At 29.6% G+C, this 16292-nt stretch overlaps 1 protein-coding gene across 3 annotated transcripts in view; it reads right to left on the reverse strand.

Annotated features, from left to right (window-relative positions):
- Positions 1-16292, reverse strand: part of LOC118187095 (focadhesin) — a 112528-nt gene that overhangs the window by 65040 nt on the left and 31196 nt on the right. For all 3 annotated transcript variants that reach the window (XR_004757887.2, XM_035357289.2, XM_035357288.2), the window contains exons 11-16: positions 12427-12653; positions 9896-10022; positions 9224-9282; positions 8750-8966; positions 7961-8105; positions 2413-2598 (exon numbers count right to left, since the gene is read on the reverse strand). Coding sequence is in view for 2 of the 3 variants with exons in the window: in XM_035357289.2 (XP_035213180.2) it covers positions 2413-2598; positions 7961-8105; positions 8750-8966; positions 9224-9282; positions 9896-10022; positions 12427-12653 (961 nt within the window). In the remaining variant the exon portion in view is untranslated. The remainder of the gene's footprint in view (positions 1-2412; positions 2599-7960; positions 8106-8749; positions 8967-9223; positions 9283-9895; positions 10023-12426; positions 12654-16292) is intronic.

The following is a 16292-nucleotide window of genomic DNA, read 5'->3' on the forward strand; positions in this document are numbered from 1 at the left end:
ATGAAGAACTAATTAAAGTTCAAATGTGTCAAGGATGCACAAAAGGAATAGAAAATCAAGAGATGTTGAGCGAGCTCTTTCAGAATAAAGTTTATTTGAAGCTAGTATAGTTTTAAATGATAAGAATAAAATCTGTCCTTATTTCTAGAGCTTTCCTGATCACAAAAGCTGTGGAATTTGCTCAAAAGCTAACAGAGAATTTTGACCAACTGACAGACAGCTCATAAGACAGAAAATATTACTCATCGGAAGATGCATAGTGAGAAACTAAAGGAAGATCATTATACAGCTAACTGAATAAAGCACACTTAATCTCAGCTGTTAAAGGAATACAAAACACAGGAAATTTATAAAAAATAAAAAAGGTCTGTTTTACAAAGCATTATCAGAACACACATTAAGGTTTAAAAACTAAACAGTAGCTGATTAAAAAAAAAAAAAAACTTTCATGGATGATAAATAGCATCTGTATGTGTATTGATACTGGATGTGAGAGATTATTACACCATTTTCTCTAAAACTGGAGAGCAAAAGTAAAGTAACATTGTTCTATATAAATAATAGAGAATCCAACATTTTCTCTTCTTCAAGGTTAGGAAAAAATGTTTCACAAGTCAGCATAATGCTGGCTTTTGATAGTGATACTTTGAAAGAAGAGGCATACATTTTTAAATCCAAGGTACATCATCATCTGATGGACACAATGCAATTATTAGAGTATAAGAAAAGAAAGAAACCCATAAATTTATATCTTTTGGTTAAATGAATAATGATAAAAGGTAAATTCACTGAAATATATATTTTTTTAAAATTTATTTTTTAATATCTACTGGTTTTCAGACCTTCCTGTATATTTAGTCTCAGTTAGAAAGGCATCTACACTGACTACCAATAAGTATTTGGACACCTATGCAAATGACGATATCTGCGGTCCTAAGGTACGTCACAAACTCCGCCGGTATATATCGTGTAGGAAACAGCGTCGGCTTTAGTCACATGCAAGATTCCTTGAAGTTCGGAGCTCTCTGATTTCGAGAAAGGTATAATTATCGGGTATCACAAATGTGGCCGATCCTTAAGGGACATATCTAGCGATCTGAAGTACCCAAAATCGACAGTGGCCTATGTGATTAAGAAGTGGAAGGTGAGCAGTGATTGTCGGAATGTGCCCAGAGTCGGCAGACCAATGAAACTAGGAGATAGAGACCGACGAGTGCTGTCCAGAGAAATTCAGGAGAACCGCACCCAACCGATGGCCCTTATCCGCAAGGAGTTTCAACAGGCATCCGGGAGTATTGTTTCAATGAATACCATAAGTAAGGAAGCCCATCTGCTTGGTTTTCATGGCTGTGCTGCTGCCCATAAGCCTTTGATCACAAGGTCCAACCGCGCTGCTCGGTTAATGTGGTGCAAAGCACATCGAAATTGGACCGTAGATCAGTGGAAAAGGGTTCTTTGGAGTGACGAATCCAGGTTCACCCTTTACAGTTCGCATGGAAGGATCTGGGTCTGGCATCTACCTGGAGAATGTCTCCTGCCAGAATGCATTGTGCCAACAGTCAAGTTCGGCGAGGTGGAATTATGGTCTGGGTGTGTTTCTCCTGGTATGGGCTGGGACCCTTGGTCCCCATTCATGGTAAGCTCAACTCCGATGCCTACTGCACCATTTTGGATGACAATGTGCTTCCTACTTTGTGGCAGTTTTACGGGTTGGACCCGTTTCTTTCAGGACAACAATGCCAGTTGTCATGTTTCGACCTTAACCAAGGTTTGGTATGGTGCCAATGGAGTTCATCGAATGGATTGGCCTGTCCAGAGTCCAGACCTGAGCCCTATCGAGAACCTCTGGGACGAGTTGCATCGGCGAATTCAGGGGTACACTACCCATGCAAAATTGGTGAAGGAACTTCTATGTCTTCTCCAAGCCAAGTGGAAGAAAATACCACTAGCTGTCATACAAAGACTTGTGGAAAGTATGCCCCGGAGGGTCCACGCTGTAATTACCTCTCATGGAGGCTCTACCAACTATTGATTTTGAATAAAGTTAGTTTTTCTTTTCCATCACAGGTGTCTAAATACTTATTGGTAGTCAGTGTACAAGCAAAAATGACATTATGAGAGAATTTCAGATATAACTTTATTTTACATATAACCTGTATGAAAAATTTTAAAAATCTGAATTTGTTAAATTTTTAGAAGATACACTTATTTCACTCAGAAAATACTTTGACACATTTTAACACACTCACACCAAAAAGAAAAAAGTCAATAAATAAATAAATAAATAAAAATAAAACTACATAATGTCAGAAAATTTCTTTAGTACAAATGGAGTGTTTTAATAAAAGCATGCAAAACAAAACTAAATTCAAGCTTTTATGCAAGAGATATTTCACAGATATTCACACCGACCTGAAAGATTCTTTTGAATAGCTGGAGATTTTCTTGATTCAATTTGGCTGCATAAAAACCCAGGAACTTTGGACAAGACTTCACAAGTATTTTCTCGTTTAACTATATGTCTTCTTTGAGTGAAAGCACTTCTAGGCAAGTCTCTAAGTTCTTGTTTTAGAAGGGAGTGTAAGAAATGAGTGTAACCTAAAATTTATAAAAACTGGCATTTGCAAAAAATGTGAAACATTAAAAATTGAAAGAATAACCTACAACAGTAATAAATCACACTGCAGATAAATAATTCTTTCATTTTAATTAATAAACTTTGAACATTTCGCAAAGTTTTTATAAACCAAAACATATGTGAAATTTAAGGTATATTTATGTGCAGAATTCAAAATGAAATTTTAAAAATGACATAAATTACATTTTTCAAACATCTAAAGAATAAATAAAGTGAATTATACTATTATTACAGATGCTGTTTACACAAAACACAAAAATATGCAAGCAGTTAAAATGAAAATAAATATTAAGATGAAATAATATTAATTTAAGATTAAAGACATAATATAATCCATAATTTATAGAAACAATTGCCCATATTTGAGCCCTTAGAATATGATTTTTGTGTACTTTTATTGTGATTTTATAAAATAAACTTCTATTGTAATAGCAGTAAAAATTAATATATTATGCTGAATACATAATTTTTGGTTTTAGAACTGGAAATTTTGGATTTAGAATTGAATGCATGCAGCATCAGCAAGTAATACTGAAAACATTTAAAATTATAACATTTAAGTTCATAAGTATTAAATGATTAGATAAAGACTCTAAGCTTTTTGATTTATTTTTGCTGCAGGAATTTTTTAGCCACATATCTAGTGCTAGATTTCATCAATATTATGTATGTTTTTAGTTTCAATTTTTGAACAGATTTTCATTTTTATTTCACGGCAAAAATTAATTCCCTGCAGTGCTCTTGGTAATGAAACAATTTAATGACCGACAGCTACTCCCAACAAATGCATTAAATGCATTTGAAATAACAAGATAATTTTAAAACTGATTGCATAATAAACTCCTCTGAGACAATATAGTGAGAGTTAAACTCCTTTAATTTTACTTTCCCTTTATTATTTAATTTAGAATACAAACAGGACACAAAACAAAAATGTCCCAAGATTTGTATTTTAATGTAATACAGTCAAAAGTCGTTAATTCGGACACCCATAATCCGGACCTCAAAGGAACCAAGGAACTTATTCAGGAAAAGTCATCTTGTAGACTGGAACCTCGGAAGTTCCGAGGTTCCAGTCTACAAGATGACTTTTCCTGAATAAGTTCCTTGGTTCCAGTCTGCAAGATGATTTTTCCGGAATAAGTTCCTTGGTTCCTGTCTCCAAGATGACTTGAGACTGGATTCTCAAAAGAAGCTACAATGTGAGTGACTGCCGTGGGCGGCATCCATGTTCTTCATGAAGGCGGCATTTAACATAAGTTAGCGGCGATGTTTTACTGGGCTATGATTCCTCGTGTTCAACTACAGTGAGCAGAGTTAGGCCGGATTTAAGTGCTCTCAAGGACTTAATTTAATTTTCAGGTGCTTTCTTGATCGTTAAGAGTGGACCTATTGACAGTGTAGCTAATTTCATTTGAAACCGCATAATTTCTGTTTAGGATACGTTTTTTCGCGTATTGAATGCCAGTATTTTGGAGACCAGGTAAAATACTATTTAATATATCAAATTTTGATAATGATGGTTATATTATAATTTCTAAGTTACTGATATTGTTTAAATTTATTCATTGTGTTTTTATTTTTTTATATATTGTTAATAAATTGGTTAAGTTTGAAACCTTTTTATTGTCTTCAATGTCTGCACAACATATAATCTTAGGGAGCTTCTATTGCTACTGCTGCTAAATGTTTAATTTTATAAACTTTAAACTTTGCTTTTGCATCACTAAAATTACCTAATAATCTATTTCAGTTAATGTTGCAGATTGCGTTGTTCCTTAATCTTCGAATTGGATCCGGCCTATTATTTTTTGCAGACTGTTAGAGCAATTTTATGAAAGTAAGTTTGAACTTTCGATTATGTCAAATAGAATTTCTGATATATATTTACTAATATGTAAAGGATCTACAAAGCGAAAGTATGTTACGAAGTCAATTAAACAAAAAGTGGAATTGCTGCAAAAAATGGATAAAGGCATACCCTTTGTTTATCTAAACTTTGTTTATCTTTAACGCACAGTGCGCAATGAATTGGAAGTTGATCTGTCAGCACTATCCTTATCTTCAGGGCATATGTTTTTATTTTATTTGGCTTATAATTCCTTACTAAATGTAGTATTTAATCTCGATGTACTGCGTCTTTGATATGATTTAAATCAAATTCCTTGTCATTATAATTCGCTTCCGATAGCGAAGAAAGTGACAGAGGTTATTGAAAACAAAAAAAATTTCGATTGACAAATTAGTCGGTAGACACAGCAATTATAGGACTTGAACAGCGGAACTTTGTAACTGAAAAACAAATTATGCCTGTTTACAGAATTAAAGAGAATGTTTTATCACATAAAAAACGAAGCAACTTAAACAACTTACATTGAAAGAAATGTTTAATAAAGTAAACAAACAAATATTAAGCTTTTTTTTTTTTTTTGTAAATTTTGATACCCTTTAGATCATAATTGTTCTTTATTTCATAAATTACGGTTTCATATTTTTAATTTTATAATTTCTGCATGCCATCTTACCAGATTTAAACTGATGATCTATAATCCAGAAAAATCGATAATCCGGAATCGCCGAAGTCCCGATGAGTCCGGATTAACGACTTTTGACTGTATTTAAATTTAACTTTTCCTTCTTTCATGTTTGCCTTGATTGCTTATATCCTCAGAAAAAATAACCATATTTTTTAATATTTTAATATTGTTTCAAATATATGATGATCTCTAGTTTCATCTACTTGCAAAAAGATTTTTATAGTTTTCACTGCTTTCAATTAATGTATAATCAGAATCAGGTCAAGATCTGAGACAGAAATTATTTCCTAATAAATTGTTAAAATCTTAATTTATTAAACAGTACTTTAATTTATATTTGTGACTGGATTGTAATCCTTAAGCAGTTTAGAAATAATCATAATGGCAAGTAAATGATGGAAAAGCATAAGATAAGCATAAGCATAAGATGAAGATACGATTGTTAAAATAAACGTATACTCTTCTGATGTTTGATGTACAAGAACATTAATCATTATAAAGAAATAACATATATTTGGCACAAAAATTAAATGCATGATAATATATATTTACATAAATACTATACGCTACATTTACACAAAGAGAAATAATTTAACAGTAGCATATTAAAATATACAGTATAAAAAGAACTACTGCGCTGAATACTTCAAAACATTTTTTTTTATTTGTATTTTAAAAGTGCTGTGATTAAGATTAAATTTGAAGCCAAACACTTCTATCTTCAAGGTTTTAATAATGCAAACAGAAGACTGCATTAAAATTACTCATTTTCGATTTTCTCACATCAAATGCACTGAAGATTAGAATAATATTTGGTGAACTTCAAATTTTTTTTTCAAAACTGTTACTTACATTGCTTAAAATTTGTGAAATTTTATTTCATATGTATTCCAAAATAACGTAACATAAGCAGCAGTTTTCAATGAGGCCGTTTCTAAGATAATTTCTGTAACTTAGTAGCAAATAATTTGTAGAGTATAAAATTTAGTTTAAACTGCCAAGTTGTAAGATATTTCCATTATTCTTTTGATACAACTTATTTGATGATTTCCTAAGAATTATTAACATAAACAAATTTTACAATTATTTTCACATATACTAAAATACCATACAGAAGCTGCTAAGGATATTCAAAAAAGATCACTAGCAATGCAGAGCTATTTTTCAAATTCTTAGAAGCAAAAACATAAAATAATGAATAGATGTATGGAATCTTGACCTTGACTTCAGTTGTCAATCCATTTAATAATTTCATTCATATTTCAAACATTTTATTTAATGCACATATGCAATAGTTAACGGAAGAAGACATATGCTTTTTAAAAGTACGATCTAAAAAATGCAGAAATATTTCAAACCATTCTATTCATTAGAAAATAAATAACATTAAAAATTTAGTTCCTAAATAGATACACATTAGATAATCAACTATATTAAAACAAATATACCTAGTGAAACAGTGCTCTTTTATCCACTTATTTCAGAATGCTGTCAAATTTTTATCAGAAAATTTGCTTTCTGCAATCCAAAACTCAAGATACAGAACTTTTTTTTAATATCTATAGCCACTAATTTTAACTGATATATGCATACTTGAATGCATAGAATTAAATCTTTTTTTAATCAATTTAAAATTTAACATTAAGTATCTTTTCTTTTTAAAAAGATTTCTTTTTTTTTTTTTTTTTTTTTTCTTTATTCCCAAAATTTTTTGAAAACTGCACGAAAATAACTGCCATTTGAAATATTTGATGTCCTATAGTATAATGTGTAAATAAAAGTATATCTTTTAGAAAATACCGAATATTTACAGATTTTCATCTTTATATTGTAAAAAGAAATATATATATAAAGTATACAACAGATAACAAACTATTAAAATTACAAAGATGTTGAACACATTAGCAGTTAAATTTTCATCTACACCCTAACATCTAACCCTTTCATCTAACACTTTATTTCAAAGTGGGGCAATGCAGCATGTAATAACTTTTCAAAATCAAACAGAAAACAATCACAAATGCATTTTGATACACAGAGATGTAATATAAAACAAAATTTATAAATTATTAACTTTTGATTTTTTATTACACTTGGCACACATTAACGGCTTAATTTCAGAGGGAAAATATTTATATTAAACATAGTACATTGTATAATTGCATCTTTTCAGAATTATTAATAAAAATTGAAATGATTATAAACCTTCAACTGGTGTCCCTTTTTTGGTGGCACCTGACTATGGCGCAGGCCCACTTCTGCTGGCCCTAACCACTACCACTGTTTTGACCATTTGATCAACACTAGATTTGAAAATTTTTATAGTAATACTGAGTGAATATTGTTTTATAGTAATACTGAGCGAATATGAACTGAAAAAGTCACTTAAATCTACAACAATAAATGTTGTCGATTTAGGTAAGTGAACTCCTTTCAGTACCATGCATTTAATATTCTGAAGTTACTGCATATCAGTTTATGAAATAAAGAATTTGAAAGATCCTGTTTTAATTACAAAAATAAAAGTACTGCAATAGATATCCATTTAGTAATGAATTATTTTTAAAAAAACTATAAATATATCTATCAATCTATTGCTTTGTTAACAAAAATTGCAGTTTCCATAAAATTATATACTCAAAATATGACTAACACATATATTTGTTAAAAATTATGATTGCACTAAAGTATAATTAAGAAGTAACAACAAAAGCAAAATAAATACAGAAAATTAAATTTAATTAGAATTTTGATACTGAATTTCTAATGATAATAAATATATTACCTTTAATAATAATATCATTATCTAAACTTTTCAGCAAGTCAGTGAAGCAATAACCAGGAATATATGTAAGTACATCTTCAGGCAATTTTCCCATATCAAAAGGTGTAGCTTTCATAGAAGGAGGGAGCTTTAAATTTTGTTTTGCCTATAAGAGATTTAAATTCTCAAATGCAAATTTTAAAATTATCACATTAAGGAAATACATAATAGTATTTTTAATAGTGTATGAAATTAGTTTGCAAAGTAATGCTTGAAGAATTTGAAAATCATTTACTAAATTTCTGCTCTAAGTATTATACAAATACAGTATTTTTTTTTTTTTTTTTTCATTTTCACTGCGCATCTTCCTCCCCAAAGGCAGAATGAAACGCAGTTTTCAAAAGAAAAATACATGTTTATATGCTATTTATAGACATTAAAATTTCTTATTTACCACAAGCTTTTACTACTGTAAACTCCGCTGTTTTTGTGTCATCTATAGTCGATCTTCAAATACATATTTTATTATAATTTACATTTTTTCTTTGCAATTTCGGTGTTTATTGTAAAACTGCCTTTTGTGCAACAGTAAAAATCATTCTGTCATTTCTTTAAAGTATATTTGTTATAATGTTGAATATAAGTTAAATTAAAAAATTATCTTTACAACTACAATTACAATAAAAAAAAATTCCTAAAATGCATCAGAAGAATACTACTAAAACGGTATTAGAATGATTAATCGTGAGAATATAAAATAGGTATTGTAATGATAGAAATACTAATACACTAATAGAAAACAGGTCTTACAGCTGGAGGAAATTGTTTCAGAACATAAAAATCTAAAGGAAATTCTGCTAAAGCTTTGTATGCAGCACTTATAGCAACTGGCTCAGTAAGTCCAGAAATTATCTGCTTCCAAATAAAAGACATCACTTCGCTCATAAAATTATCATATTCAAAGGATTTCACTCGTAGTTCAGGCACCAAAGCAAGCAACTGAAACATTCTACAAGTTATCAGTGGCCTATTGAGAAAAAAAAAATTATGTAATATATTATAATTTTCCAAAAACACATTTTTGACAAACATATAGCATCAAAAATAATTTTTTTAAAAATATGTAATTTTTTTGCTAGAACAAAACTATCCTCCAAGAACTGATAAAAATAGTTTCATAATTTTCTTTCTTTTAAGCAAAAGTAAATTATATTGTTATAATTACATATTACAGTTTGGCATAGCAAATGGAAAACAGATTAAAAACTATGTATATACAAATACCTTTTATCTTTGATCAACCTTGGAGCTAATGCTTTCCATGTAGATCGAAGATCAATAACCTAAATAACAATAAACATAATTATAAATCTTTCATATACAAATATTTTTAGCATAAAAAGCATATCATAAATAATAATTACAAACGTTTCATATACAAATATTTTTAGCATTAAAAAAAAAAAAAATTTAGCTTAAAAAGGATGTTTTAATTATTGTCACTAACATAAGATTTAAAACACAAACTACTAACATTTACAACAAAATTGTTTAAAAAATAATTTCAGACTTTTTTCATAATATGATTTATCATACATAATATTTTGTATCATATATAAAATGGAAAATGCCACAGCAGATGTGCAAAAAAGTTGCTGAAAAGTGGTTCAAGCTGGGTTCAACTCTAGGTTAATGGGCTGATTGCATGAGCATTTTAATGATTTCCCCCATGTGTAATGCATATATGAGCCAGTTTTACCTTATAAAGTCCCCCCCCTCCAAAGGCATCCTTTCCTTTCCTTTAGGAAGATAGCCCTGTCATGCTTTGCCATAATCAAATGAACCAAATAATACACATGAAAGAAATCATATTGCTATTAATTATGCATTTGAATATTATGCCACTATTCACATAATAATGAATTAAAATAATACAAACTCCAATAAAACAGTTACCTCATATTTACAAAGACTTATAACACCATCTAATGCTAAACAGGCAGCGGCTGAAGTAATTTCATCATGTGATTCATTAAATATAGAAGACAAAGTATCTAGAAATTCTTTCCCGTACTTCTCAGGCCTAAAAGTGATAATTTGTTAGTAGAATAATTAAAAATGCACATATATAGTAGACATTTCTTACAGTCTTGCTGCATGTATAAAACAAATTGAAATTGAAGCAAGAATTCTAATGTGGTCCGAGAATTAATAAAATATCATACTATTGACATTAAAATTTCATTTCTATTTAGATTACATAGCTTCATTCTGTTATGTTTTTAAAAGCAGGGAAGGCATATTTTAAATACATTATTCACCTGATGATTCTCAAATGACACTAGAATAAAAAAACGAACAGTCTTTCAATTTGCCTACACAACAGAATCACGTAATAGCTTAAAAATCTAACAAGAAATGTCCATCAACCTTGAACTCTCAATATTTTTTGGGAGAAATATATATATATATATATATGAAGATAAATATACATAGTGATTAAAAAAATTAGCTGCTTTAGATAAGCAAATATAATATGTAAATTATAACAACATTTGATAATAAAGCATTATCTGACAATATATTAAAATTTCAAAATATTATTTCTTCAGTTCCCAAATTCTTGAAACAAAGATACAAAATAATAAACAGGCATATGTAAAACCTTAATTTGCATGTACTTACTCATATGTAAGATTCCTTTGTATGTATTTTATTAATTAATAATTATTAGCATGATATTCTTTCAGTCGGTGTTCATTCTCACTTTTACAAATGTTCATGTAAGGATATGCATATAAACCATGTTCACAAAGTTCTTAGTTGGCCTTTCTTTAGTCATGAACATATACTTACCAATTACAGAAATGTTTTAAATAAGGCAAATTTACATTTTCTGGCATTTTTAAATTTATGAAAATTAATTTTGTAAAAATTACAAACTTAACATTTTATATGTTCCTTCGGGTCCGCATACTGAGATTTAGGAAAAATTTGTTTTTGTTATTAAAAATAAATAAATAAATAAATAAAATACAAGTTTGACTGCCATACAACAAAAATTGAGTGAAATATTTTATATTAAAATCATAGATTATATTCAGGAGCACGAAATGAATAGCAACACCTTTCCATTTGTACATAGTTAAAAATAAAATATCAATTTAGAAAAATATTTCTAATGTTAACAGATTAAATAATGAGCAGTATTATTTCTGAAAAATCTTTATCAATATAATTTTGTTCAAAATGGAAATCTTATTCAAACAATTTTATAGAACTGGTGTTCTAGAAAATGCCGGCAGACCTTTAGTAATAGGCACATAGCCAACTTGTAATATTATTTGCATTAATTAAAGGAAAAAAAAATGTATTTTATTGAATTTTTTGCATACTCACCAGATTATGATTTTAAGATACTAAAATCTCATATTAATAATGTATTTATATACTTTGAAAATTTCATAAATTAATTGTATTAAAAATCTTTCAGCATACCAAATGTTAACAAAATTAGAAATTAAAGAAAATAGTGAATCACAAAAGAATATCACTGAATGATGTTGAGGGGTAAAAAACTAACTGGAACTATTTTAATTTATTTATTAACCAACCAACCAATGGTAACTGAAAATGACATAAAAAAAATCACAAATTCTGAATTTATATATCTCAGCAATTTCTGATGCATGGGAGTCATTTTTTTTTTAAATAATGAGTACAAAATTTTCCTTCATATAAGCACAAGGGTTAGAAGAATATATAAAAAGTTGAACACTTTTTTTTATTTTACAAAATAAGTTATTTTAAATTTTAAAAATGCCCAAACATGAATATTTGCATTATTTAAAACTGTTTTGTAATTGGATTTTTCTGGTACGGTAGACCAAAAGTAGTAAAAATGTAATCCAGATACGGAACTTTGCGACAACTAGAATATTATAAATTGGATCAATAAGAGAAGGATATACAGATTATTACAAATGATTCCGCTCATTTAGAATTATACATAGTTAAAGATCAATTAATAACATAATGGATTTAAAATGAAAGTTGAAATTATGGGCATGCCACTATTTTTGATGATATAGCACTGTTTCTGTAACTGTTCAAATTTTAAAATGCTTCTAAATTGTCAGAAAATTCACCTTTGATAATCAAAAGCTCCACATGACATAATTTTTTCTAGATTATCTTTAGGTCAAAATTATTATTAGCTCAATTAAATCAATACTGTTCATTTTAAATGTACAAAATTAGTTATTTTTTTAAAACCAATCTGGAACTCAAGGTTGGCAAATAATCTTTGTTAGTTTAAAAAAAAATAGCTAGATGAAAAATAACAGCAATGGCTTTACTTGTTTCTTCTTCATATAAGTGCATTTTGCAGCATGATTCTTAAGGGATAATTCGCTTTCCAAGATCACAAAATATAAAAAATTATATTATTAAAAAGAAAAAAGGGATTGAATGAAAAATTTACTCACTCCATCTGACAAATTTCTTTGATAGCTGCTGCTTGTGATATTTTAACTTCATTTATGCCTGTATCACTGGAAATAACCTTACAAGGTTCTACTAGTTGCTTGTGCAGATATGTAAAGCATCGATCTTGTTTTTTCCATAACTGCAGCATCAACTGTATCGCAAGAGCCTTTAAATCAGTCTCATTTGCCATCATTTTAAGAATACTTATCACAGGTGGAATGGAATACTGGGGAAAAATTACATGTTACATATAAATTGTAGTGAAAATAGCATTTTATAGGCATACATGCTAATTATTAAATAATGAAAATCCATACATGGCAGAAAACACAAAACTGAAACACACAACTTTATTGAAGCTATGTGAAGCAGCATGACACACATGATTACAGAATGTGAAAATAATATGCTTTGAAATATGAACTATGTGAAAAAACAGGAAATTATAAAATTTTTAAGAGCAAAAAATAATAAAAGTCAACAACAAAAATTGAGATATCTGCCATTAATCCTCTCAGTGTTATGGCCGGAAAATTCCGTATAGAAGGCTGGCTTCTTTATTCATTACACATGAAAATTTCTGCAAGCTTTAATGTATCTGATTTCAGTTTGGATGTATATTGAAAGAAAAGCAATCAAGGTACAAAGTGAGAGAGTAGTCTTTTAATTAAAATCAAGAAAATATCACTTATTCATGACAGTTTGAGCAACTTTGATATTTCACAGCAAAACCCATAACACTTGGAGGGTTAAAAAAAAAAAAAAAAAAAAAAAAAAAAAAGTAGTAAAAAAATCACAAATTGAAAAACTCTTAAGAAACAATGTAGAGTATGCTATATTCTACAAAAAGTGTGCAAGCTTAATTAGAATATGTTATCAAGCGAGAATTCAAGAACTTTTAAGTACAAAAAACAAAAGATTAACTGTGGCCTACCCAGAATTTTTCAGGATCCAAAGATTTCCCAGTTTGTTAGCTGCATTACATCACATGGACAACTATGCCTTAAACCCTTATATTACCCTGCCACCACCATGTTAAGTGGGATAGTTTAGAGCTGAAGATACACAGTCACTCAAATCTATGTGGCAATAAATTATCATCCACTGTATTTAAGACTGGGTTCATTTAGGACATTTTTCAGAATAAAAAATGAATAGTCAACTGCATTCAAACTTTGAAGCATTGATTTTCTAATCCGTTTACTACCCACTACAATTTACAGGCATGCATAGGGAAAATACATTAGTTCCTTACAATTTTAAGCAATTACATATGAAGATATGCAACATTTTAGACATTTATTACAATGTTTCATGAAATCTCTATGCTAAAAAATTAACAAAAAATAGCTTTGCTAGCATTTTCCATTATCTGAATATGTGATGTCAATAAGTTAACTAAAAATAACATAATAAAAAATTCTTTCTATTAGATCATAATGATAAACAGGCCATCAACGGCTAAGTTGTTAACTTGCTTTGATAAAACAAATTCGTTGTATAGAGGTGTCAGATACATAGATAAAGAGATGTTGCATTTGCTACATGGATGTTTCCATGGGTTTTTTGATGAAACATAAATATGAATCATTTTCCTGTTTAAGTCTTCAGAAAAGCAGCTCCATTACATATGTTACACATGTAACTTTTAATTAATTTTACTTTATTTAAAATTTATAAAAATGGTTAAGTAGTGAATTAACTTCAAGTTGGGAAATTTGTTTCCATGTGTGATAGAAAGTGGGAATTATTATTTAAGATTAAAATGGAATAAACTTGCAATCCGCTTTCTTTCCCTATATTCACAAAGAAAATAATGGGGAAGGGCAAGCAGGGAATTAATTATTTTACACTTCACCTTTCATGTAAGACTGCTGTGCAAATTCATCAAAGGAATTTTGAAAATTTCTAATTTATCAGCACTGACACAAATTATGATATTTTTAGATGATGTTCAAAGCTGAGAATGAGCAAATTCCAAAAATATCCCAACTGCTGCTGTTTCTGAATTGAGTAACTGACATAAAATGATCACTAAAGTACTTCACTTACTGATTTTTTATATTTTGTGATTAAAATTTAAGTCTAAAGGTTATTATTAATTTATTCTACTGACTAATGGAAAAATTCTGAAAGAGCTTAATCATACGTTACCAGCACGAAAATAGGACTTGGATTACATGAAAAACTTTTTTCACAATTCTGATTTCACAAGAATTTCATGTCAAGTCATACAAAGCTACGACTGACATGTTCGACCTCACCGAGAAAGATTCTGTTCCTTTCATTTAAATGCTCCAGTTGCATTCTAGCTGTTTTTTTAAATTTATTATTTGAGTATAAACTTATTGTGCTGTAACAAATCTAACAGATGAATTTTTAAAACATAAGCATTAGAGATTTGGTTGTAATCTGCTGTAAAAGCCAAATCCCTGAAGATTGCAGTGGCTTTTTTCTTAAATGTTTGCAACCGTATTTAAAAATTAATGCTATTACCTATGAAAAATCCTTATTAAGAAAATGGCCATTTTTTATTATCACTTATATTTCAAATGATTTTCAAACAAGAGCCTGAATCACATTAAGTGCTTGAGTTAAGGCAATATTTAGATTTTTACGTGTGTATGTTACAAATGATTAATTTAAGTAAATAACATACAAATATAAAAGAAAATTTAAAAAAAAATTGAAATCTATTAACTTATAGAAAATTCTAATACTTTACAATATGAATGCACTCAGTACTAGAAATCATTTTACTTCTAATGTATCGGATTTTAACAAAAGTTTCCTGCCACCACAAATATCCTCTGAGCAAACAATTTGTGCTGGCATTTTTAATCATATTTTGTCAAATGATCTTTGGCATTGACAGCACCTGCTTTAGAACACTGTGTTGTGAAATTTTTCTAAAAAATTATTGTTATCATTAAATGCAAAGTGTCTAAAATGGAACTATCACACTACCACATTAGAACTATCATTTACTTCTAGTTCTATTGCAAAAAGTTAACAACAGAATGTCAACAAATTACGTGTACAGCTTTAGGTGCTAATGTTGTATCATATGACACTGTGAAGGTTTACTGAAAGTTAAAAAACAAGGACTATGGCATTCAAGAAGCAAAGTGCTCTGGCTGGCCCACTGATGTTGATGAGGCCCATCTGTGAGAACTTGCGGAAAAAGATCAATATGCAACCACTTGAGAGCTTGCTAAGGAGCTTAACGTTAGTGCCATGTCCATTAGTCATGCTATGCATCGCATAAACTTCATGTACAAGTTCAATTAGTGAGTGCCACATAAGTTGACTCAAAAGCAGGTAAGGACAGACATATGTGGGATCGCCCTAATCTGCTCGAATATCAATGCAAGGATATTCGAGCAGATTAGGGATTGGGTCGTCCCTTGTGATGGAAAGTGGATTTAATTCAATAACACAGGTTGAAAAGGGGGTTGGTCTGCGCTCGGTAAGCCTGTCGCAAAATGCAATTTGACTAACAAAAAGATGATGTTTAGTACCGGGTGGGATTGCTGTGGTATTATCCACAAAGAGTGTTTGGAAAAAGGTAAAACCTTCAGCAGTAAGGTGCTAGTCCATGTTGATGTTGCTGTCAAGGAAAAATGTCAACCTGAGTTCTGGCATACACACAAAAAAAAAGATAATGTTCCATTGAGATTATGCAAGATCACATGTGTCTGCATTCGCCGATTGGACTCTGTACGGACTTGAATAAGATCTTTTGCCACACCCACCATATAGCCCAGACATCACACCTGCATCTACATCTTGCTGCTCTTTTGGTTTCCCAAACACCAAGTTTCTGGACTGAAGGCTTTGAAAAACTACCAAAACATTGGCAGAA

Source organism: Stegodyphus dumicola, chromosome 6, assembly GCF_044657685.1.
Source record: "Stegodyphus dumicola isolate Sdum_Otavi_A_Nest chromosome 6, ASM4465768v1".
Taxonomy (NCBI): Eukaryota; Metazoa; Arthropoda; class Arachnida; order Araneae; family Eresidae; genus Stegodyphus; species Stegodyphus dumicola.